The sequence below is a fragment of the Anastrepha obliqua genome, chromosome 4 (genome assembly GCF_027943255.1).
Source record: "Anastrepha obliqua isolate idAnaObli1 chromosome 4, idAnaObli1_1.0, whole genome shotgun sequence".
NCBI lineage: Eukaryota > Metazoa > Arthropoda > Insecta > Diptera > Tephritidae > Anastrepha > Anastrepha obliqua.
Window position 1 is genome coordinate 20,775,441 of NC_072895.1, and position 26,163 is coordinate 20,801,603.

General features: G+C 37.8%; 1 protein-coding gene across 2 annotated transcripts in view; it reads left to right on the forward strand.

Annotated features, from left to right (window-relative positions):
• Positions 1-2,171: 2,171 nt before the first annotated feature.
• LOC129243402 (myotubularin-related protein 8) overlaps positions 2,172-26,163 on the forward strand; it is a 54,471-nt gene continuing 30,479 nt past the window's right edge. The window contains exons 1-2 of one of the 2 annotated variants that reach the window (XM_054880380.1): positions 2,172-2,522; positions 24,667-24,783. In XM_054880380.1, coding sequence (XP_054736355.1) covers positions 2,499-2,522; positions 24,667-24,783 — 141 coding nt within the window. In that variant the 5' untranslated portion in view covers positions 2,172-2,498. Of the gene's footprint in view, positions 2,523-11,739; positions 12,482-24,666; positions 24,784-26,163 lie in introns of those variants that run through there. The other variant, XM_054880379.1, reaches the window with a different exon arrangement.

Here is a 26,163-nt window from a genome sequence, read left to right on the forward strand (position 1 = left end):
GAGTCTTTTAGCCGACTCCGAACGGCAGAGGAGGTTTTTCACGGCAGAAATACACTCGGAGGCTTGCCATTGCCTGCCGAGGGGCGAGCGCTATTAGAAAAACCTTTTTCTTCATTTTAGTGTTTCACAGAGATTCGAACCTACGTTCTCCGTACCCCGAATGGTAGTCACACACACACCAACGGATTCAGCTACGGCGGCTTAAAACTATAGATCGCTTCATTTGGGGAACAACATCAAGACGCACACCACAAATAGAAGGAGGAGCTCGGCCAAACACCTAACGGAAGTGTACACCCCAATTATTTATTTATTTTTATTTTAACGGAATCAAGGCAAATGTAGGTATGTATCTCACGGTATGTAGAACACAGAAGGTAGCGCCACTACTTTATTTGATTTGACAAACGATAACTTGCTCTCTTCAAATAAACGAACAAAAGAAAGAAAAGTTAGTTGCTTGTAAATATTCAGTGAATGTCTTGGTAATATTGGTTACATCAAATCATCTGCCAAATTTCCTGCTTTCAGAAAGCCATAGAGTGTCGGGGACAATGAAAACATTCCAAATGTATGTTCTTGCCCTGCATTAGCTAGAAACCGAATGGAATGTTTAGGAGCTCTACAATATGAGAGGTTAGAATGTAAGGCTTATTACAAGAAACCTACTACAAGGATAAAGCTTCATTTGGTTCTACTAAGAACCAATAGGTCTATGTAATGGCTTCCAGCCAGCCAAGTCAACCTAACCTAACCTATTAGTAAAAAAATGTGAATGTATTGCTATTGTCCATGCAAAACTGTCCCGTGTAAACGCCAAGTTAGAGAATCAGGAACACTATAGTCAAAGATTTCTTTCGTTTGCTTAACTAGAGCCTTTAGAAATTGCAATTTTCTCCTGAACATGTTTCTACTACTATTAAACCGAGGGACTGGGATGAAATATTTGTCAAGAATTTGAAGTCCTCGTTAATTTGCCCTGAGGCAAGGAATCTTAACTTATCGGATAACCTCTCGTTTGGCGTAAACGCATCTCGTATTAATGTATTTTTTTAAGGGGTTAGGGGTAGTCATTTTCAAAAGATTTGACTTTTTTTTGCATTTTCTTAATATCTTAAAAATATTGTGTGAAAATTTGAAGTGAATCCGACAAATACTTTTCGAGTTATTCAACAATTAACAAAGGGCGCTCGGTCGTTCCCAAGTCGATAGCAAAACTTTAAGGGCGTTGTTCTCAAAACTATGTTTTTTTGAACTGGTGATCGCTGTAACTTGAAAACCGCTTGGTAGATTTCAATAAAATGTATACTGCTTTTGAAAAACATAAAAAACGTATGCATGATCGAAGGATTTTTTTTTTAAATCTCAATTTTTTTTAACAATTAATTGTCGGTTTTTTTTCTGGAAAATCTGAAATATATTTCCTGAGGCCGCCATATTGTTAATTTTGAACAAAAAAAAATTTGGATTAGGCACAAGATTATTAATACAACGAATTTCTCTTGTCCGATTGATGTTTGATGAATCTCCAAAGACTTGTGATGATCACCTCAAAGGACTTCTGAAGGAACGGGCTCCACAAAAAGCGATAACTTTTACAATCATTAATTTTTTTTTTTTTTTTTTGTTTTTTGAAATTTGCTAAGTTCAAGGCGAAACATGATGTATTAATGCTACGTTTTTATTTTTGTAAAATAAAGCAATTGACTAGCAAAAAAAATTATTGAAAATCATAATTTTTCCTGCCCTTGACTACCCCTAACCCCTTAACAATTGTAGGCGTTACCAATTCGAGAATTTAGTAGAATTAGTCGCCACTTTGCATGGCATCTTTCTTCACCTTCTATTAGGCAATCATCTATCCATATTTTTCTGCGTTTCGTATTTGCTCTCAATCCCTTTTTCTTTTTAAACAAGCATAAATAACGAACATTGCAATCGCATCCTCCGCATTTTTGCCATCTATCACAAAATCACAAATGAGGCACCCATACAACTGTGGCAAACGACAGCGCGCATGTTCGTTGTCTGTAGCCTACTTAACGTGAATCAGACTATCATGGGAATGAACACACCTAATATCAAAACATTAAAATAATTTTGCCACAGTCTGGTAATACTCTGTATCTCTTGTCTGTGGCTCTTCCAATGTCATCAGTTTTGTTGCCTTTCTGCTATTCGCTTTTTGTTGTTTGATTGACTTTGTCGAGTTTTAAAATGGTTCTTTCCGCGAAAATTATATTTTCTCTCGTATTAAATCAAAAATGAGCCTGTCAATATCAATTTTAATTAAGTCGAAATATATAATTGAAGCTTTTTAAAAAATAATTGACAATTGAAGTGAATATTTTCAGTTTAGTGCGGGGCAAAAGACCTTTTCGTGTGAAAGTTGGCCTCCAGAAGAATATAAACAGTTGTATAGAATTTCAACAGCTGGAAAGGCAGTACCTACAACTTTTGGTATTACAGCGTGGAAAAAATCGAACGATTCAAGGGACATGGACGACATTAAACTAGCCAAGGTAAGATAATTTGCTTTGAATACTTATATTACGTTGGACATCTTAAAATTGTAAATGCAGACTTGTTTACATTTACTAAATAAGGTCAGGTGCAAATTGTTAAAAGAGAAATTCTGTCATTACATATTTTCTCAAAGCTGCCGCTCCCTTTGCTCTTGCGAATCTATTCAATTTTTCTTGTCCTTTAACGTGCCGGTTTTAGTTGAGTCATCATTTGCACCCTTTTCATATGGTAATACATATGTACATACATGTTCCGTTTGTAATCAAATGACTGTCTTACAAAAACAGACACTAAAAGTATTAAAGCCACGATAAGCGCACTAAAACATTAGATTGTTGGTGCAATCGTTTTCCACAGGTGTTGCACTTACAAAACGCAACAGACAATCAAGTAAAATCAGACGGTCAAATAAAATAATAAAATCGATAATGATATGTGGAGGTAATAAAAGATATTGAAAAAGAGTGGGGCTAATAAAGCACATTTTATTAAAGAGTTGAATTCTAATCCAAACTAAGTTCCTTTTAATGTAAAAAAACGGTTTATTTCCACATGCGAAGGGGATGAAAGTCCTTAATTGGAAATAAAATTAAACGGTTATCAATAAAAAAAAATATCGGTGCAGTTTATAGCGGCGGTTATTCATAAAATAAATGAAACTAGTATCCGGCATATGTAAATGTCTACATGAAATTCCGAACGAGGAATATATACATATATATACAATATACAGGCTTTTGGGCACCCCACTAAAATACAAATAATTTCAAGTGTGGCTGCCAAAGTAACCACTGCCTTTTGCAAATGGGTCGCTCGTGAGTTTAACCGTTGATTACAACAATAAATTGTATTATGGGAAAAGCCATGGCATTTTTAAAGGTACTTAGAATATTTTGGCAATGTGTTAATAATCTTTAGTGCTAAATTATCAAGCAGATATAAATAATTTATTTTTATCGAAATGCTTAAAAAAAGCAAACTTCGTTACGACAAAAGAATGAGAATCCAAGTTTTAAATGATAAAGACAAGTCTCGGGTTGAGATTGCCCTTCTGGTGGGATGTTCGCGGTGAGCAGTTCAATGTGCTATTAAGCGATTTTTTTTTTTTGGTAGGTGAGGTAGGGTATCCGAACTGGATAAAGAGGCAAAGCGAATGGGTCTGGTAGTGAATAAGGACATTACGAAGTACCTCCTGTCATATCTGCAGCATAGCAAAGCGTCTATGGCTCTCTTGTGCCGTAGGCATGCAAAACTGCGAACAAACCCACATATAATACTTATACAAGAACCATGTGTATGTCACAAGCGTATCTGTGGTCTAAGTGTTATGTCGTGGGGACAAATACTTCATTGTGAAGGGAATGTGAGACCGCGAGCATGTATTATCATGCCGAGGTTGATCGAACACACGATGTTGAAAGAGCTATGCTCCGGAGATATCGTTGCTGCAAAAATAAAGTACTTGAAAAGTGGGAACAGTGACGAAGCTATCATAGTTTCGGCCTACCTACCCTACGACTCTTTACAGCCACCTCCTTCTATGGAGCTAAGATAAGTGGTCAAGTACGCAGAATCCAATAATCTGGGGCTAATAGTGGGCTGTGATGCAAATTCACAGAACATTGTGTGGGGAAGCAGCAAATGCAACCCCAGAGGTCTCAAGTTACTGGATTTTATCCTGTCATCCGATTTGGTCATTCAAAACACTGGTAACAAACCAACTTTTGTGACCAGAAGGAGACAAGAGGTGATTGATTTAACACTTACCTTACTGGGACAGGTATGGTGAGCTTGTAACAGAGCGATTACCAAACCTGAAAAAACTCAAATCAGCAGAAATGATTGAAGATGCTACTAAGAAATTAGAAGGTACTTTAATCAATTGCTTTGAGGAACTGTGTCCACTCAGGCAAAGCAGACAGGGGAAAGCGGTTCCTTGGTGGAACCCTGAACTGTCGAAGCTTCGTGTACGGTCCAGGAAACTTCTTAATAAGGCCTTGAAGACCAAAACAAAAGAGAACTGGGCTAATCATCGACTTACACAGAGACAATATAAGAAAAAAGTACGGCAAGCCAAACTTGAATCCTATAGAAATTTCTGCAGTAACGTCGAAGAAATGAGGGAAACAGCGAGACTTTGTAAGGTCCTTCATTTAGACCGCTCAATAAGGCTGGATTCCATTCGAAAACCTGATGGTTCATACACCATTTCCAAATCGGAAACGTTTAATGCTCTACTCGAAACCCATTTCCGGGTAGTAGAACTCTCTCTGAAGTTGAGAGTGGCATGAACAATAATGGTAGCAACGGTGGAACCTTTAGGTACAGCTGGTATATTCCTAGTCGGATAGTGACAAGGGAATCGATAAGGTTTTCTTTATCTTCCTTTGAGAACTTTAAGTCCCCTGGACCTGACGGAATATATCCAGCAATGCTTAAAAAAGGAGGAGACAGGCTGATTGAGGCCCTGAAAAGGATCTTCACAGCCTGTCTTGCATTTGGTTATATACCATCCCAATGGCGACGCGTAAGAGTAGTATTTATTCCGAAACTAGGAAAAGATGACTATTCCCTAGCAAAAAGTTTTAGACCAATCAGTTTGACATCGTTCATGTTGAAAAGTTTGGAGCGAGTGGTGGAGAAACATATTCGAGTGGGGGTATTGCCGAGAAGTCCACTTAGTAGAAATCAACACGCTTACCAGAGTGGAAAATCATGTGAATCAGCCTTACACGATCTTGTTAGCAAGATTGAAGCCGGGCTGGAAGCTGACGAATACACAATGGGCGTGTTCGTGGGCATTGAGAGGGCTTTTGATAATGCCACTTTCGGCTCGATATGTTCTTCTGCCGAACGATACGGAGTTAATCAAACCATTATAAAATGGATATATTCCATGCTCTCTGAGAGGCTGTTAACCGCTGGTGGGAGCAGTGACGAATAAATCACAGTTAGAGCCAAGCAAGGATGTCCCCAAAGGGGTGTTCTTTCTTCGCTGCTGTGGTGCTTCGTCGTAGACTCTCTATTAGTGGAGATGCAGGAACTCAGTTTTCACGTCCAAGCATATGCGAACGACGTCTGTGCGCTAACATCAGATAAATCCTTAAGGATGACTGGTGCATGAGACAAGGTCTTTCCGTTAACCCGAATAAAGCAACCATAGTCTTGTTTACGAGAAAACGGAAATTGGATGGACTCAGTCTTCCAACACTGAAAGGTATGACACTTGGTCTTTCCAACGAAGTTAAATATCTAGGAGTAATCTTGGATAAGAAGCTGACTTGAGAGACAGACGTTTCACTGAAGGTGAATCGTGCATTGAAGATTTTTCAGCAATGCCGTAGAGTCTTTGGCAAAACTTGTGGTCTGAAACCTGCTGTGGTCCTATGGATATACACAGCACTTATCAGACCAATCATGACTTACGCTTCTGTGGTCTGGTGGCGACGGAGCATGGTTAAGTCCACAATCCGGGAACTATACAGGCTGCAAAGAAGTGTATGTTTATGCATCACGGGTGCCATGAGTACAACCTCTGGAGATTCCCTAAATGTTATGCTTGATTTGCTCCCCCTGGATCTTAAGATACAACAGGAAGCAATAAAAGCAATGTGTAGACTCCATAAATATGGTTTCTGGCACGAAGATGGAACTTCGGGACACAGAGAAATCTTTAAGTTGCTGTCGGAGCAGTATCCACTGTTTTTGGCACCTAAAGATGACCTGATACCCACAGTTTCATTTGGAAGGAAATTTGATGTCAGATTTCCATTGCGTGAGCAATGGAGCAATCCAGAATGCATGCAGGGAGGTTTGACGGATATTTTCTTTACCGATGGGTCCATGACTGAAATAGGGTCTGGAGCCGGATGGTACTTAAACGATAGTAATAAGTATCACTATGCTATGGGGGGAATGGCAACTGTTTTCCAAACAGAAGTTTTTGCCATCCTAAAAGTAGCCGAATGGATAATCGAGAGGAGATGGAGCGGGAAACAGATTGGAGTCTTCAGTTACAGTCAGGCTGCATTGAAGGCCCTGGAGAACGCGAAGCAAACCTCAAAGATTGTTCAAGAATGTAAGAAGAAGCTTAATTCTGTCGCAAGACAAAACAGGCTTGTACTTATATGGGTTCCGGGACACTCCGGTGTTCAAGGAAACGAAATTGCCGACGAATTGGCCAACCGTGGATCAGCGGTGCCCCCACACTGGCCAGAGCCAATAATCGGAATCAGTCCCACAGGAATCAAGAATTGGATCAACGATTATGTAGGCAATCTACATAAAGAGCGATGGTCCGGTCTAGAACGCTGCAGAACTGCAAAGTGTTTTGTGACAAGTCCGAACAGAAAACTGTCAAACTTTCTACTAAAACTTAGAAGGAAAGACATTCGGTTGATGGTCGGCATCATTACAGGACACAACCCATGGGGTCAGCATATGACCACCATTGGAATCATCGAGGACCCGGTATGCCTGTCATGCTTGGAGGAGGCGGATAGCACTGAGCACTTTCTCTGTGAGTGTCCTGCCTTTGCTAGAGCGCGACTACGAGTATTGGGTTCCGATGTCATGAGAATGAGTAATATTCGTTCTCTAAAACTGGAGGATATTTACAGATTTGCCAAAGAATCTGGAAAATTCTCACAGGACTAACTATCTCTATCTCTGTCTCTATTCCTTCCTATCACTTTCTCTGATACTTTTCTCCCTCCCTCCTTGACTATCTACCCCCTTTCCAGAGCTTTATATACAATGGGCTCTTTAGCCTGAGTGTTTTAGGAGCCAACAAATCTCCTGGTGCTCCTTGGCTCGACCTTTTCAAATTCAAATTCACCTCCTCTCATCAAACAAATAGTTGGCGCACTCGCGTATCGGCACCCATGTCAATGTTGACAGTTATGATTTCGGGGTTGTAAAAGACTTCTTTTATTTAGGAACCAGCATTAACACCGATAACAATGTCAGCCTGGAAATCCAACGTAGAGTCTCTCTTGCCAACAAGTGCTACTTTGGAATGAGTAGTCAAATGAGTAGTAAAGTCCTCTCTCGATGAACGAAACTAACATTCTACAAGGCTCTCATCATGCTCGTCCTAACGTACGGCGCAGAAGCTTGGACGATGAAAACATCTGATGAAGCGACGATTGGAGTGTTTGAGAAAAAGATTGCGCAAGATTTTTGGACCTTTGCACGTTGGCAATGGCGAATATCGCAGGCGATGGAGCTATGAGCTGTATGAGCTTTACGACGACATAGACATAGCCCAGCGAATAAAGATCCAGCGGCTACGTTGACTAGGTCATGACGTCCGAATGGATACCTTATCCAATCTTATTAAAATTGATGTATGTCAAATCTACATGAGTTAGTGAGCATTACGTGTACTAAGTTTTGCCGAATTTAAGCCGTTTTCGAGATGAACACATTTACTCAAGAGTAAGAGTGGTACCGCCGTTTTTTAATTTTGACTCCGCTGTATTTCTGTTCTTGGGTTCATCAGTGGTATCGAATTTGAGTAATTTTGCATCATTTATAAAATATGATTTTATTCGAAGCTAGGCGTGGTTATTTACCATTTTCAATACCAACGCACCTTGGAGGTTTGACCAATAACTATGCTGATGAAGAAAATTGTGATGCTAACTTCGGCTACCACATCAGGGGAGATTTGGTAGCTGAATTATGCACGATCATTTCACATGCATTCACACAATCGTTAATGAGTCGTTGTTCAGATGGCAATGAAACGGCATTGTGTTGATTTTGTTCGCATATCACTAACACAATCTTAGTGCTTACGTAAACAAACCGCTGCGCGATCAGCTGATTCTGTTACATTCTCTGAGAACTAGGGTAACGGTCTGTTCTTGGTCACACCTTCTCAATTATTTTCACCATGTGTATGTAGACCTTTATGTGAACAAAATTATGATACTAGGAGTACAGGAAACGGAGAAAAAGGAAACAATCTTCCACTTCCTCTGTGAATGCCCTGCCCTATGGAAGGACAGAATGTTAACCCTGGGCCAACCGCTGTTCGAGAGTTTCGAACAACTGTCTGGCTTAGACGTCAACAGCCTAATAAGGTTCCTATACCGCCCAGACTGGAAACGCTAGTTGGCTTCTGGATGAATCACCACTCTAACCAACCAACCAACTAGGGATAGATCCCCTTTTTAATGCCTTTAAGTGCATTTCAGCAATAAACCTGCCGAAAAAGTAAGTAATCTTTCTGGTATTACACTATGTAACCATTTAAATTTCGGAGGTAGCATAACACTAATATTGGGGCCTATACGAGTATATGTCCAAATTATAAACTTCTTAGAGGCTTCTTACCTCCATACTAAATATTTGCATAAACTGTTTTAATAAGAATTTAATAAAATAAAAAATAAAAATTATTTAAAAAAAAATACAATCCAAAAAAAAAAATACAATACAATAAAAATACAATACAAAGAAAATACAATACAATAAAAAAAACAATTCAATATATTTTATTAATATTATAATATTTAATTATTTTTACAATTATATTGTATAATATTTTGCAACTTTTTTCAAAATTTTTATTATTCTCAATGTTGTTGCTCATTTGTTTTCATTCAACAGTCTTAATATTATATTTGCCTACAGTCTGTCACAAAAGAGCGTGTTCACGATTACAAAGAGGAGATTCAGTACTGCAGTGTAAATTTGTTTTCTCGTGCAAAGGAGTGTATTGTCCTTTATGCACTCTTAAAAAATATACTGTGGTTTTTTTTTTATTAAATCAGATTTTGCAATTTCACTCAGATGGGGCTATTTATGTCTTTTGATTAAGTGTTTTCTGTCACACGCCAAAAAACCCAATGTGTGCCAAAATGTATGCGAAAGTCTAAGACGTTCGTAAGCAATTATATGAATCCTCGGCAGAATGTCTCAAAAAGGTGGAAAATTGCACTCTATTTTCGAAAAGTTCGACATTGACTCGTTGGAAAGGCGCAAGTGATTTGTGGCATTTTCGTACGCATATTTTAAAAATATAAGTTGCAAAAGATATTGTTTAGTCAAAAGTCGTGCAGCCTGTTGGAGAAAGTCGAAATGCTTAATCGCTTTGAATTGGACGTTACAATCAGCCGATGCCAATCACATCGGAAATATTTAGAAACGAACCAGTTCAAGCTTCATAAATGTAGATCGAGCAATGTCCAGCTGCTCGTTTGAAAAATACGAAAATTCCAGAGACATGTTCCTAGAAAATACGCTGTAACTCAGAGCTCGATATTCATTGTGCTATTGATGTATTTACCTGGTATCAAGAAAACAATGCATAGATAGATAACACATGGACTGAAAAGCTCCGGCCTAGCTCATAGATGGCACTAGTTTTATTGCATTTCCCTCTTTTTCAATTAGTGCTAATCTTAAAAAGACAGCTTTTGTAATTTCATGATATTCTATTCTTTGGTTCGCGAGTTCTTGTGCTAAGAGTGACGCTACTTTTGTTATTTTCAAAACAATGGATCAAATAAGAATTTTGTATTTTAATTTTACACTGCTTCTTGATGGGGAAAAATACCACTCAAGTGAAGCAATGACTTGAAAAGTGTTATAGGGACTCAGCTCCTTCAGAAATAACAATCAAACGATGGTTTGCTGACTTCAAACGTGCTCGTAGAGACACCGATGACGAACAACGCAGTGGACGTCCAAATGAGGCGAGTTCTTGTGTTAAGAGGGACGCTACTTTTGTTATTTCCAAAACAATGGATCAAAAAGAATTTCGTGTTTTAATTTTACACTACTTTTTGATGGGAAAAAATACCGTTCAAGCAAAGCAATAGCTTGAAAATTGTTATGGGGGCTGCGCTCTATCAGAAACAACAATAAAACTATGGTTTGCTGACTTCAAACGTGGTCGTAGAGACATCAATGATGCATAACGCAGTGGACGTCCAAATGAGGCGGTAACACCGGAAAACATAAAAAAATGCATCAAATCGTTTTGAATGATCGAAAAGTGAAGTTGCGTGAGTTAGCTGCCATCGTAAAGGTATCAAAAGAAGATGTTGGCTTTATAATGCATGAGCATTTGACTAAAAACAAAAACAAAAATGTTGACCAAAAACAAAAAGTGTTGATGGTTCTGAGCAGTGGCAAAACTACATGAATTGAACCTCGAATTGCTCCCACATCCACCTTATTTGACAAATTTGGTTCCCAGTGCCTACTGGCTGTTCGCAGACCTAAAAAAAATGCTCGTCGGTAAGAAATTTCGCTCGAATGAAGAGGTTGTCGCTATTTTGAAGCAAAAGATAAATCGTTCTACAAAAGTTGTATTGAGATGTTAGAGCGGCGCTGTAATGGTTGCGCTGTTCTTGATAGAAATTACGTTGATGAATAAATCCAATTTTGAACAAAAAAAAACCCTCTTTTCTTTGTTAGGCCTAGGAATTGTCAGTCCATGTGTTATAATATTAACCATTAACGGCTGAAAGGCCCTGTTACGGGGACATAGTACTTATGCGATAGAAAACGAAAGGCCCCAATACGTGGACATGAAAAGCATTCAGTTTTCATTTCATTTATTTATCATCGCTGTAGTTTTCTTTAACAAATATTGCAACTTTGTACATCCCTGGTTTGTTGATCATATAAAATTATAAATCAAGTAAATATATTGAATTGACCTAATTTTCCGTCGTCTTATGGGCGAGTGTTACAAAAAAAGCTATCGGCCGTTAAGGATTAAGATTCTAAACAAATATTTAAATTCGTTCAGTGAGTACGCGCTTATGGGACAGACTGTGCAAAACATTAGCGAATAAAATTTGTTTACTGCGCATGCTCAGACATTAGCGAGCACCATTACTCAGCTTTCCAGCAAGAAGAGCTAGAAGGATGAGAGCCAATGTAATGGTTAATGAAATGAAATAACTAAAAAAATTGTTTTAAAAGTTGTTTTGAAAATAAAGCTGCCGTTTTGGATATGGTTTTTAACATAACCAAAAAAGATAATCAAAATATCCAATTCTCATACATTCACAATCGCGTGAATGAACTGTAAACCCACTGAGTAACCTTTTAGCCAAATTCCAGTACAAGAAATTCCTTTCGCTGGAAATTTCCCACATCTCAATGAATTTGGCGCCGAGACGAATGGCACTGCTCGCTTTTCCTTTCTGAATTGTTTTCGAGTACAAGTTGAACTTTGAAAGATGACACTACAGTTGTCGGAAAATCGTGCGTGTTTTTTTTAATAAATTATATCTTCATCTCTGCCTCCCCCACCCTTAAACTTGAAGCGAGATGTTGAATTTAATCTAAATACGACGCTTAAGAAACACCCTCTTACCGCCTTTAAGTGGATACCAAAGCTTATCGCAGTGCCTAAAATTTGTGAAAGCGGCAGTAAATACTTTGTGTGATTCAATTAAAATCGTTAAGTTATTTGATTTTTGTTTGGTCCATATTTTGATGAATACTCCTATGTTATTGCCCTCGGTCACTCGTGCGCGTAGTGTGCATACATACAATCGCACCCACGTACATGTCGCGCTATGCTGGTTTTCGGATTCAACTCCTTTCTATGCATATTAAAATAATTATCGATTAAATAAACTGCTGGCCACTGTGAAAGTGAGCAACCTAGGCTCGCATACATAGAAATCGGCCTTACTCAATTCACCCAAACTGTGTACGCACTTTGAATACCATTTTTGTGGACGGTATGGATTTCACCAAATTCATGAATAAATTTAATGAAATTGAACGTTCGCTTTCACCAACCTCTGCGTTGCGTTTAAGTTTTGACAACATTTCTCCGGAAAGCGAAGAGCCTGATGCTAATAAACGCCTCTGGGGCGTGCCAGTGCCTCCATTTGTGTCTGATAAAGTTGTTTCGTGGATTGAAGAAGAGTTTAATGAGCCGCCAATCTTTTATAATGGCAATGCAGTGATACGAAAGGTTTGTACCAAGCATTATTTAATATTTATATTCTACTAGATTTTGCACGCGGCGCCCACCCGCATAGTGTTTTTCATTTAGCCTATCACAAGTGGAGTTAAACCATTTTTTGTCTAAACTATTCCAACATCTGTTCAATCGTTCTTCTCTGGATCGATCTAAGCCTGCCTTTTTGCTAAATATCTGCAGTATAAAATTTCAAATGTTATCTTAACCCTTCGTTGACCGGCCGGATCTGGCCATATTTGCTTTTCGACTTTCGATGCGAATTTAAGGGGTTACATACATAGGGGTAGGGGTTACAACGTATATACATATATACAGGGTTGGCAATATTAAACTGACCCATTGAGTAACCCTATAACTTTTTACTGTAATTTGAAATCTAAGGTTTACGTCAACAAGCCAAAGACACTAGGCGCACTTAAGGCCAATATCCGACAGGAAATAGCCGCCATATCGGCCGAGACGCTGGCCAAAACTATGGAAAACGCCGAAAAACAGGCACATTACGCTATACGAGCTAAGGGCGACCACTTGCGCGATATCATATTCAAAAAGTGATGTAAACGAATCTCCTTGAACTTAATTAAATGTTTTTCACAATGAAACACAAAAAAATGTTTCTTTTTCCATATTTTTTTAATAATCACATGGGTCAGTTTAATATGGCCAACCCTGTACATACATATATATGTACGTCCAGCAGCGCCAAAAATGCGCCAAAAGAAAAACTGTTTTTTTGAAGGGATAACAATAGAAATAAATATAAAAACAATTTTATTCATTGTTGATTAGTACTTAAACTTTTAAATTTATTTCAAAAATTCTTTAGAAAAATTAGTACACAAACAATCACGTGACCCAAGGTACAATGAAAAAAAGTTGCTCCACGGTCTGCATCATTTCTGCTTGAAATGTTGTGTTGTTGTAAAAAGTAAAATAATTCTTGTAAAATAAAGTTGTAGTTATAGTCTGTCGAACCGAATTTTTGGATTTCGAAAAATTTGCAATTTACGGCATTTTAAAAAAAGTATGCGTTTTACGTCATAAATGTCACAATTTAATTAATTTTATAAACATTTTTAATAAAAATATCAATATTAAAAAAAACCGCATCAAAAAATACCCTGTCGGAAAAAGTAGTTTCGAAAAAAACGGAACTTAAAATTTAAAGTACAGGAGCGCGTGGACCGTTCTCTACCTAGTTAATGGGCTGTAGAAGCTGTAATATTGGGAATTTCCGCATGAAAATTTCACAGTATATTCTTAAGATACTATACTTTTGAAATATCAAAAAAAAATATTTCTATTATAGCTCACGACTTGAACTTCTAGGTAGCTTCCTAAAATGTAATTTTCTATCGATTGATGAATATAACTTTATAAAACGGATCCTCGAATAGAACAAAAAAAGGCCAGATCCGACCAACCGAAGGTTTTAAAAAAGGTGTACCATGGAGGGTTAATGTGATTGCATAAATAACACAGATCTACAAAATTCAATTTTTTTTTTTAGACTAGTTTTTGACATATTTTTGTCTCAAGAAAAAAAATTGAATTTTGTAGACCTGTGTTTCTGACACATTTTTGGGCTCCAAATACGATTATAGAATCCAAAAGTGGATGGGTTCAAATTTTCTCGAATTGGATTATTTTAAGCCCCTCTTTTCAGATAATTTATGTACAAGTGACATTAATTTTGTATTTGGATAACTCTTTTTACTAAAAAAAAACAGTTTAAGTGATGGAAATTTTTATTTTGACCGTTGCGCGCTCTATTTCTTGTCTGTTTGTAAACAGCAGATGTCTAGATCACAAATCTCAAATATGGCTGACGTACAATGCCATTTGCAAAATTAATAAATCTTCTTAGAGAGTGATTAATTTTGCGCCGCCTTGAATATTGCGAATATGGCCCAAATCTGTACGGTAATAAGTACGACCATAAATACGACCTTTGGAATATCTCGAACACAACTAGTGGGTACAATTTTTTCAGAAACTTCTTTTTAAGTAGTTAAAATATATCTCGGCACGAACCCAATCTGATAGTTATGCGATTTTTAAAACATTTAAGCCACAACGCCTACTTCCTTCCAAACCATTTTTTTTCATCCTTAAGCTGCACGGTATATAACTACTTAAAATTCTATCTTCCATAAGAACTGTGCCGAACAAGAATACTGAAAACGAAATATTTCTTGTCCAATTTGTCACTGTTTTTTAGTTACAATTTGTTACTTGCTTTATTTTATAAAAATTACAAAAATTCTAAATCACATGCTGAATACTCGTAATGTAAAATTTATTAGCCTCACGGGTTAAATGCTAAGCTGATAAGACATATTCCGATGAATAACTAAATCGCACGATACAATTTTTTTTTTTTTTTTTTTTCAAACCTTCCCGGGCGCACTCATAACTCACTAACAAGCCAACAAACTTTCATATTTTTTATGTAAGACAGACTAAAGCATTCAATGCTGAAAGTTTGTATTCAATCTGATTATCAATTTCCAATCTTGATTGTTTCAAATCTATTTAATTTTTCCAATTCTCAATTCTCTTCCGATATGGATTATTGTATAGGGTCTATTTTTAGCTGCATGCGAGTTCTCATGAGTTTCTATAACTATGGTTTGACAGCTGAGAATGGCAAACTGTACGGTTCAGTACGGATGCGTACCACTCAGTTTCGTAGTGCACCAAACTACGATAATCGAAGAAAACTGATTTTTGAGCAACTTTGGTGCGATTTGTTTCGGATCTTTCATTCTCTTAGCACAATATTCGTTTTCTGCATACTTACCCGGCCATACATAGCTTAGTTTGCAATTTCAATTCGGTCCAAGTTTTCATTATAAATAAAAATAAACTAAGACCCTGTTAGACGGCGACATTTTTACATTTCAACTTACATAATCAATAAATGTAATCGGCTTAGTAATCCCTAGTTATAAATCCAACACTCATCCCCAGTTTGATTGCAGTTATAAATCTACAATTCACCCCATTTTGATTGTAGTTATAAATCTACAATTCATTATATGTTAAGTTATCAGCCTGCAAATAAAATGCATTTTTGTTCATTTCAGTTCTTCACCCATTGTTATTTTAAAATTTATGACAATTTCTATGCAGCTTATCTCGACCAGAAACTTTGTTGTTTCGGTTGAACATTCAGTCAACAATTTGCATATTTAAACAAGTTATCACTAATCTCTCATCCTTTGTCAGTGACGAGCTTCCTCCAGTGTGTATGTATGCTTACAATGTAGCGTTCATACAAACGCAAAGTTGATCAAAGTTTTGTTGGCAGCCTCATTTGGAAGTGATTTAAATTTCAATCACTCTTCTGTAATCTACTGACAAATTAGCATGACAAATATGTATACTCGCACACATATTTCTAACCACACAACGCTTTTACTTTCGAATGGTAATCGCAATAAGCAAATAAAGCAGAGTATTTTCCCTGTAGTAGTCCCTTAAATTGCCATATTAAAATCATAAATTACATATTTCTAGTTCATTGGAGTTATTCTGATATTTACTCAAATTTCAGCTTAGAAATGTGTACTTAAGAGGACCCGCTGGTCTAGAAATTTCAAAAAATCGTTTTTTTCGATATTTCGAAAGTATAGTATATTAAGAATATACTGTGCAATTTTCATGCGGAAATTCCCAATATTATAGCTTCTACAGCCCATTAACCAGGTAGAGAGCGGTCCGCGCACTCCTGTACCTCAAACTTTAAACTCATTTATCTCGAAACGACTTTTTTCGGCACGGCGGGGATGAAAACAAAAAACTATTCAACCGAATCACTTGAAATTTGGATATGTTGTTCACAACATGTATCGCTATCGTCTTTTTTTTTAAACTAAAAAACTAGTGAAAAAAACCCGATTTTACGAACTTTTTTTTAAAAGTGCGCCATTTTGTCAATTTTTCATTTTTTCTATTTGTTCTAGTTCCGACCATAATTGCACTCTTTCTGATTAAGAATCTTCTTGAATTTTATGTTTCAGATGAGTAGAAGTCTCGAAATCATCTACGCTGTCCGGGTTCGATTTTTCGAGAGGGTCATCTTCAGCGGCATTTTTATAATAATAAATATTGTTTCGAAAGCAAAAAAAAAAAATTTTTGTATGCTCTATAAACTTACTAAAGTTGAAACATCGTTTTTTAAATTTTTAATTGCAAAAAAAAAATCGTGAAAATAGGTGAAATTTTCGTGCTCTAGACCACCGGGTACCCTTAATTTTCTAGTTTAAATGTAAAATTTTTCTCCATCACTTTATTTACCTAGAAGATAATATTAGTTCCCATATAAATAAATTTTAGCTTTGTTGTGAGGTGACGAGAAAACTATTAAATTTCATTTTAAAATAAAAATATTTTTTGACATTGACTTCAACAGCATTAGCGGAAAAGTACAGTTACATGTTTTATTTTAAAACAACATCTAGGCGGATCTTTTGAAAAACCCTTTACTTCACAAAGCACGTGCGCAAGTTTTAACGAACACTAATAATTACACGAAATTTGGCACAGATGTCAACGACAGTTGTTCCCACGGCAGTTGACGGAACGATCAGGATTTACATTCTGTCAAAAAAATACCGAGAATTGTTCAATAAAACGCAAAATAATTGTTTAATCATTAAAATTTATTTTGTCGCCTTCAAAATAGGCTCCATTCGAAGCAACACACGACACAATATGCCAACGATTAGTCCAGTCAGCCAAGCACCTTTTAAACGCGTTTGAAGAGATCTGCAGCTCCTTCAGCGAATTCTTCTTAATGACTTCTATTGTGACAATTTAAGTTTTGGGAAAAGCAAAAAGTCACAGCGTGCTAAATCCGGTATATGCGGTAGTTGTTCGATGATATTTGTCGATTTTTTGGTAAAAAAACTGTTCACAATATGAGACGGTGCGTTATCAAGGTGCAGGATCCATGAGTTATCTTCCCACAAATTGGGCCGTTTCCTGCGCACAGTCTCTTTCAAATGTCGCATAACTTCCAAATAACATTCTTCATTTATCGTAGAACCATTTGAAACGAATTCCGAGTGCACTACATCAAGATAATCAAAGAAAACGAGTAGCATGACTTTCACTTTTGACCTACTTTGACGTGGTTTTTTGTGTTTCGCCTCATGTGGATAGCGCCATTAAGCCGCCTGTTGACTGGTTTGCATGTCAAACTCATACCCACCTGTTGTGATGCGCTGAATAAACGTTGGGTCCGAATTCACTTTAGCCACCTTCTTTCGATGGAGTTTTTGAAAGGAATTCAACTCTCTTGGAACGAGTCGAGCAGCCACGCGTCTCATGTCCAATTGATGGGGTAAAATGTTGCGAATTGATTCTTGAAATGCGCTAAGATTACCTCTCTCAAAGTTAAATTATGGTTTTCCAGCACCATTTACTTGACTTTGTAGACGTTTTCATTTGTTGAAGATGTTGATGGGTAACCAGGTCGGGGCAAATCTTCCACAACTTCTCGGTCCTCTGCAAAAGTCTTGTATCACTCGTAGAGCGTGTTTTTAGACCCGAGATAAAGCACACTCGCCATAGGCTTTCTGCAACATTTTCAAGGATTCACCACACGAAATCCCGTCAAAACACAAAATTTAAAATAAATGTTTTCTTTGATATTTTTTATCCATAGTGAAAATCGCAAAGCACACCTTCGGTTGACTGATATAAATAAATGCCAAAAACAAGCTAATTGACAGATCACGCTCACACTCTGCGACACTATAGTATAGAGGAGAATTCTACCAACATTACAGCAAAAAATGTAGGCAAATGTGTAATGCGCGCTTTTTAAATGAACAGTTTCCGATATTTTTTTGACAGAATGTATATCCTCTCTAAGCTGTTACAACAACAAAAACAACAGAATTACCAATCACGCGTAAAATTTAAATTTAAAAAATTTCACCTTAACTTTTTGTCTTTTGTTTTGCATTTGAACGAATGGCATATAGATTTCATTGCATTTGCGAATATGAGTGGCATTTTGTTTTTTTGTATAATATATTACGGTGACTACTGGTTACTTATTTATTTTCGACCCGAGATTTCGTTATTAAAGATGAACTTTTGCAAAAATTGCCAAAATAAAACAGACTGGCGTCATAAAAATGTTTTTAATGGTGCCATCTTTTTGGAAGTTACATCCCTAGCTGACTTCCAGTGAAAACTTGGTGACATTCGGCTCAGTGGAAGCGAAGTTATTGCGTCTAAAGTGTCAGTATGTTTGTGTTATCGGTACAAAAATGAGTTTCGTACAAAGAGCTAATATCAAATTTTGTTTAAAATCGGTAAAACCTTTACCGAAACACTTGAATTGATAAAAAAAGTGTATGGCGATGATTGTCTATCTCGTGGCAGAGTTCATAAGTGGTTTACACGTTTCAGAGATATTTGTGAGGACATAAATGACAATGAACGTACGGGCCGCTCAAAATCAGTAATCACCAAAACCTCCTTCGAAATTGTTTGTAAATTTATCAAAAATGAACCAAAATCATCGTTGAAATTCATGGAATCGGAGTGGAATATCTCCAAAACATCGATCTATCGCATTTTAACTGATCAATTCATCATTCGAAAGATCTCATTAAAGGCGGGAGAAAAGACGAGAACTTCCTTTACAACGAGTCACCGCCCAAAAAATTCCGTTTAGAGAAATCGAAAATCAAGTCGATGCTCATATGTTTTTACGATTCCGAGAGAATTGTCCACAAGCAGTTCATGCCAACGGGTTAAACTGTCAATGCAATTTTCTATCTTGGCGTTTTGAAGCATCGCATTCGTCGAATTCGCGAAGGGGGAAGCTGCCGCTTATTGCATGATAATGCACCATCTCATCAATCCACTTTTTTGACTAGAAATCGCATTTTAACCATCACTAACTCACCGTATTCGCTTGATATGGCTTCCTGTGACTCCTACCTATTCGGAAAATTGTATTAGGCCATGAAAGGAAATCGTTTTCCGTTTGAGGCCATCCAAAAGGCTTGTACCGACATCCTGAAAGACATTCCGCTAAATGACCTGAAATTCGAAGTTATCAGAACAAAGCTCCTGTATTACTAAAAAAGTCAATAAAACCAGGGAAAAAAACCAGGGAAAACAGAAGTAACGGGTGACTTTTTAGCTATTATCTTTTTAAACAGTTGGTTTAAACAGCTGACGCCCGTTTCGTGTTTTGTTTCACTGTCAAACATCTTCAGTTTGGTCTATAATTTAACCATTAACGAACAACGCTTGCAAATCATTGAATTTTATTATAAAAATGCGAGTTCTGTTAAGAAAGTTTATCGCTCGCTTCTTCCATTTTATGGTCAGTTTTATCGACCCACTGAAGCGGCTATTCGAGCTATTGTGACTAAATTTAGAACCAAATTTACATTATTGGGCATCAAACCACCAACAGGCTTACGTAGAGTGCGAACTGAAGAAAATATCGCAGCTGTATCGGCCAGTCTTAATGATGACCATCAATTATCGATTCGTCGCCGTTCGCAGCAATTGGGCCTCTGTTACTCAACAACGTGGAAAATTTTGCGAAAGGATTTAGGTGTGAAGCCTTTCAAAATACAGCTGGTGCAAGAGTTGAAGCCGAACGACCTACCGCAACGCAGAATTTTTGGTGAATGTGCTCTTGGAAAGTTGGCCGAAGATCCACTTTTTTTTCGAAAAATTGTGTTCAGCGACGAAGCTTATTTTTGGATCAATGGGTGCGTAAATAAGCAGAATTGTCGATTTTGGAGTGAAGATCAGCCAGAAGATTTGCAAGAGCTACCAATGTATCCAAAAAGGTCACAGTTTGGTGCGGTTTATGGGCTGGAAGTATTGTTGGACCGTACATGTGGTTTCAGCAAAACGGTGCCACATGCCACACAGCACGCGACTTGGACTTGTTGAGAGGCAAGTTCGGTGAACATTTTATTTCGTGTTCGGGACCTGTCAATTGGCCACCCAGATCGTGCGATATAACGCCTTTAGATTATTTTTTGTGGGGCTATGTTAAAGCTCCTGTCTATTCAGACAAGCCTGCTTCAATGAACGCATTGGAAGACAACATTAAAGCATTTATATGTGAGATACCGGCCGAAACATTGGAAAGAGTATGCCAAAATTGGACTAAGTGGATGGACCATTTGAAGCGCAGTCGCGGTCTACATTTACATGAAATAATCTTCAAACATTAAATTATATGCACTGTACTATCGATTTAAATAAAAATTGTATGCATTTTTCTGAATTTTAGGTGTGTTTTTTTGAAAAACTTTCCTATAGCTCTTTAAAAAATCACCCTTTATTAGTATAAGTAGTCATAATATTCCTAGGAATCTCAATTACCATCATCAATCAGTTTTCAACCATTTGATAAGGCTGGATACAAAAAAAAGATGTATGTTTGTGTGCCTGGTGAATTAAAAGTGTAAGCGAATTTTCATAAACGCGTGTCTCTCCAGAAAAAGTGTGTAGTGCGTAGGCATTTTGAACCCTACCTCACCCACCAAAAAAAAAAATATTAAAGTGAATTTACGAATTTTTTTGATATTGAAAAATTATAAACAAAAAATCAGAAACAGATGAAACTGAAACATTTCAAACTGTGGAAATCTAGGATTGAAAAGTAATGCTGTATGTTTGGTGTAGTTGGGTGGAAATATAACTTTATGAGCTTGTTACCTTATTCACGCAAATGTTAATGTGAAGTTAAATTCTATCGAAAACTGCGAATGCACTCAATCCAGTTTTCCTCAGAAATTTTGTACCGAAATCGGAAGACAGCTGCCATTCTAGAATGAATTATATTATTTCTGGCCCATGGCGTAGTTTTCAAAAAAAAAATATCAAGATTTATAGATTGTAAACATTTTTTTAGATAGTGTCATTATCACAATTACTATACCCTTGGTCGATAATAGTCCTGAAAGGCCTCGTCTACATCCTTTGCAATTCGAAAGTTTGTTTGACCCACAGGATGTGATTTACATAATTTATAATTAATTCGAAATAATCATTTTTGTGCTTGAACAATATGACGTACTCTCATTCGCCCAACAGGTCACAACTTGTACAAGCACACACACACATTCATGTGACTATGTATGTGTGTATAACCTCATTCCCTTGATAATGTATTGCATTTGCAAATGTCAACAACTGTAATGTCGGCCAAAGTGGTAGCATTTGCATTTTAGTGCCTTTTATAGTTTCTTTGTTCGGTGTTTTTGAATCGTTGAACTGTTACAAGTGAACGATTTCTATGTGCATCAGTATTTTTTTTTTTTTTGTTTTGTATTTTTTTTTGTAATTCACTTACTTCTCACTTTGCAAAAAACCAAAAACAATGAAACAAATTGCAAAGAGAATATGCAAATTCGAGCACTTAAGAGTGGGGATGTAGCGGTAAAATTATTTTACTGCATTAATACACCTTTGAAGCCAACGGATCATTTCCATTTTGAATTAATACGAAAATGTGTAATAAAAAAGCAATTGATTTTGTGACCTGGTGAATTGTATTTTCTATGAAATATGTACTAGTTTTCATTAAGTACTTATTCACAAACGCAAAAAACAATACTTTATGCTGACTACGTTAATTTGGATGGTCCAAAGAGTTCGATTACACCGATGTGGTATAAAAAAAGTGTGGTGTAGCTGGAAAACAGCAACGATTTGGGTTGAAACTTTGCTGAGACTGAATTAAATCAAGTCATTTTTATACTGAAGCTCTTTAAGGAAGCTACAACACAAGGCGAATCGATTAAAGGGGGTGTTGGTAAATTAGCTGATTTGTTTTTTTTCTTTCGCTGTGCCTATGTGGCTGTCAGCACAGAATAAAATAAGGCGAATTCATCTTTTGTCTTCCACTTTGCAAATACTTTGCCGTGACAATCAAACGTACAAAACATTGTTTTCGGTCTAGTGCCACCACCTTTAATAAATGCGCCTTGGTTACACAACACCTCCTACCAAAAATGACAAAATATCATTGAACCAAATGTCACATATTTGTGTTAATAATTACGTTTGTTTAAAAAACATAAAAATAAATTTTAACTTTTCTTGAAATTGTTATCGTTCTTTTAAGGCCACCCAAGGTTAACATGCGCCCCTAGTTTCGTGAAGATATCTCAAGATATACTCTAGTTTTCGTGTAGGCCCATGTGTTGACATTGAGCCCTCTGCTATTCAGCATTCAACGCGGCGCCCCGTGGCGTGACGTTTTAAACTATGCTGCGCCTATCTGTTCACCTGGAACCAGTGATTCACAGTGGACGAAGCTACAGACTGCCAAAACACTGCCATTAGGACTGCGACAGGATGTCGTCTGATGTACCCACTACAACATCTACATGATGAGGCCCATATGCTCCCTGTAAACTGCTCAGCAAGCAGCTCCTGTTGTTGAACCAGGTCCCGCAGGTCCCACCCATGCAGACACCTGCTTGAGCCTGAGCCACCTCCCAGGCATGTCAGGAGGCCCCTCCTTAACCACACGGAGGAGATCCAGGACAAAACAGACCCCCAATTACTGGATCGGACAGTGTACAGGCTGACAATTAACGACATTCATCGGAAGACTCTTACCAACTTCTTAAGCTCCCGACCCCCGAATGCCGTCATCGGTGTCCAACCACCACCCATTGCAAACGAAGAGCTCCAACTTCCCCGAGAGTCCCGTGTAACATTGGCACAATTACGTTCTGGATACTGTAGCAGGTTAAACTCCTACCTATCCAGAATCGACTCCGACATACTAAATATAATATATGTCCGGCATGTGAAGACACCCCGCACGACACTAACCACCTTTTCACATGCCCCATCCAAACCCACTCATCTAACACCCCTCTGGACCTAACCTGTCGAAACAGCAAGTTTCCTGGGCCTACCGTTAGATGAGCTAGACGAATACGACCGTTGATTACACTACACTGCCAGGGCAAAGTTACTGCTACAACAACAACACCCCGTGGACCAGCCGACATTGTGCTTGGGAGCGAGGATGGAAATTTTTTTACCACTAATTAAATGTGGCTTGACTAGTCAGTCAGTGGTAAATCAAACTCGAATCGCAAGGGCCAAAAAAAAGGGGGAAAAATGCAGAGGTTATGCGCTGCTAGTTTTCCACCAACTCAACGGCAGCCCACTAAATGAGGTCCCTATGTTAAAAAACTTAGGCTCCGTTATAATAAATACTGGAGAAGTTAATGAAGACGTGCAGCATAGGGTTAGCTCGGCATGGTTAAAATGGAAAGCTCTAACCGGGGTGCTATATGACAAAAGAATGCCACTTCACCTAAAACGCAAAGTATATAAAACCGCCGTGGGTCCCACTTTGTTGTATGGAGGCGAATACTGGCCTATAAAAAAGTTACACGAAATGAAACTTCAAACGACAGAAATGAAAATGTTGAGATGGTCCGCCTCGGTCACAATGCTGGACAAAGTGATTTATCAATTCATTCGTGGAAGTCTTAAAATCACGCCGATTAAGCAAAAAATATAAGAAAGTCGTCTTCGCTGGTATGGGCATGTGTAGAGGGAGCCTGAGTCAAATATGACAAAAAACGTGTTAAACATCGCCATGGCGCCGAGAAAGCCAGGTCGACCACAACACACTTGGACGAAGCGAATAGAAAGTGATATGAAACGTGCGAAGTTACACAGGATAGAACGAGTCAGGATAGAAGGATCTGATAATGACGACTACAAAGGCAGATCCCAAGTGAAATGGCATAGCAGCAGGGAAGAAGAAGAATGGTGTTGATGATTTTTCTTTGTAAAAGACTTCCGAGCATGTGCTGTAGTACTACGTCATTTTCACTCGCACTGAACTTATCGTAGAAATACTACAAATAGGACGAAGGTGTTATCAGTGACCCCATATGAAATTAAAAAATTTATTGCCAGAGTTAATTTTTTTCTGTTTCAAGTGTGTCGTGCGATTATAATTCAAGAAATTCTTAGCACAGGCTATTTATCCGAGTACATTTTTGTGTTAGTGCCGTATATATTCAAAACTAGGTATATTAATTATCACTTTCAACAAAACCCTAAATTTTAACATAATTTTTTGTTCCAGACTGAAGTTTATTGGCTTCTGAACAGAATTTTTCCTTTATTCTATTTTTCAGGTTGAAAATGTGCGAATGATTGATCGGTACAATGCCAAAAATCCTACAGTTGGAACCCTATATTTGACGGCTACACATTTAATTTTTGTTGAACCGGATAGCAACAAGGAAACATGGGTATGTATCTAATGCTGTAGTTTCTCGAAAAATACAAATATTTATCTGAAATCCCCTTATGGTTATAATTAGTTCTATAGTATCGAATTAGATTCTGATTTTAAATAAAACTGGTTTTTGGAGCGGCATAAACATTCCCCATACATATACGGAGAATGCTGCTGAAGTGACAGACGGAAAAAGAAATGGTCGGCCTCGCTTGGTTCGAACCAGTGCAGCCACAAATCCATTTGAAAAAAAAATCGCACAAATCCCCTTAGAAAGCAGAAAATCATGATGAGACAATTTTTATTGATGAAGAAGCTTTTATTAAGCAAAACGACAAAATTTATGAAAAAACTTCTAAAGACGCAAAAAAAGTTGTGCCAAGGGTTCAGAGTGCCCACCATCCAGCCTCCGTAATAGTTTGGTGGGGAGTGTCTTGTAAAGGCGTTACATCTCTTGATTTATGCGAAAAAGCGATTAAGACCGGGTCAAAAGTGTACCAGGAGGATGTCTTAGAAGGCGTGGTGAAGCAGTTGAGCAGTACTCTTTTCCAGCCAGCCCATAAGGCAAAAACCACCCAGCAGTGGCAAAAAAACTATATTCCTGGGTTCATAGCCGCAGAAGACTGGTCTGGAAGTTCAGATTTTAATCCATTGGACTACAGTTTGTGGTGAGAATTGGCGAGCATGGCCTGTCGAAAACCTCACAGAAATTTAAAGAGTCTCAACCAATCTTTGGTTCGAGCAGCGACGTCAATATCCATGGAAACCGTGTGCGCTACTATAGCTGAATGGCCTAATCGTTTGAAGACTTGTGTAAAAGCAAATGGTGACCATTTCGAATGAAAATTAAACGTTTTTTTATATATTTACATGATTCTTCTGGCTGCAGTTGGCCAAGATGTCTCAACCTTCTCTGCGCTATCGCGCACATTTAAGGCGAAAGCGCATTGGAGTCTCTCGGGATTGATCACATAAACGACAAGAATCAGCAGACCATATCCCGATCAAGTGTAGAAGGTGACTGCGCAGTGAGCATTCGTTGTTAATCCTTGGGACGCGTTATGAGTCTTTTAAACCTCTTTTAGTTGTAAAAATTTCGCCTGGCGTAACCCCATAGTTTGGTGCTAGCTAAGCTCCCTTAGCTTCTCCTTGATGATGTGTTGTCCCATAGCAATGAAGGAGCTCGGGTCCTATTAATGGTGAGACCGCAACCTCTCTCACCAATGCGTTCGCTACTTCGTTCGCAGTTATACACCCTGTGTCCTGGGACCCAAATTACGCGGATGCAATTATGCGTTTCTAGTAGTTTCAGTTTCTCGTTACCCTCAAGGAACAGTGAGGAGTTCATCGCACAGGATGATAGAGCCTTGAGTGCCGCTTGATGGTCGCTCAG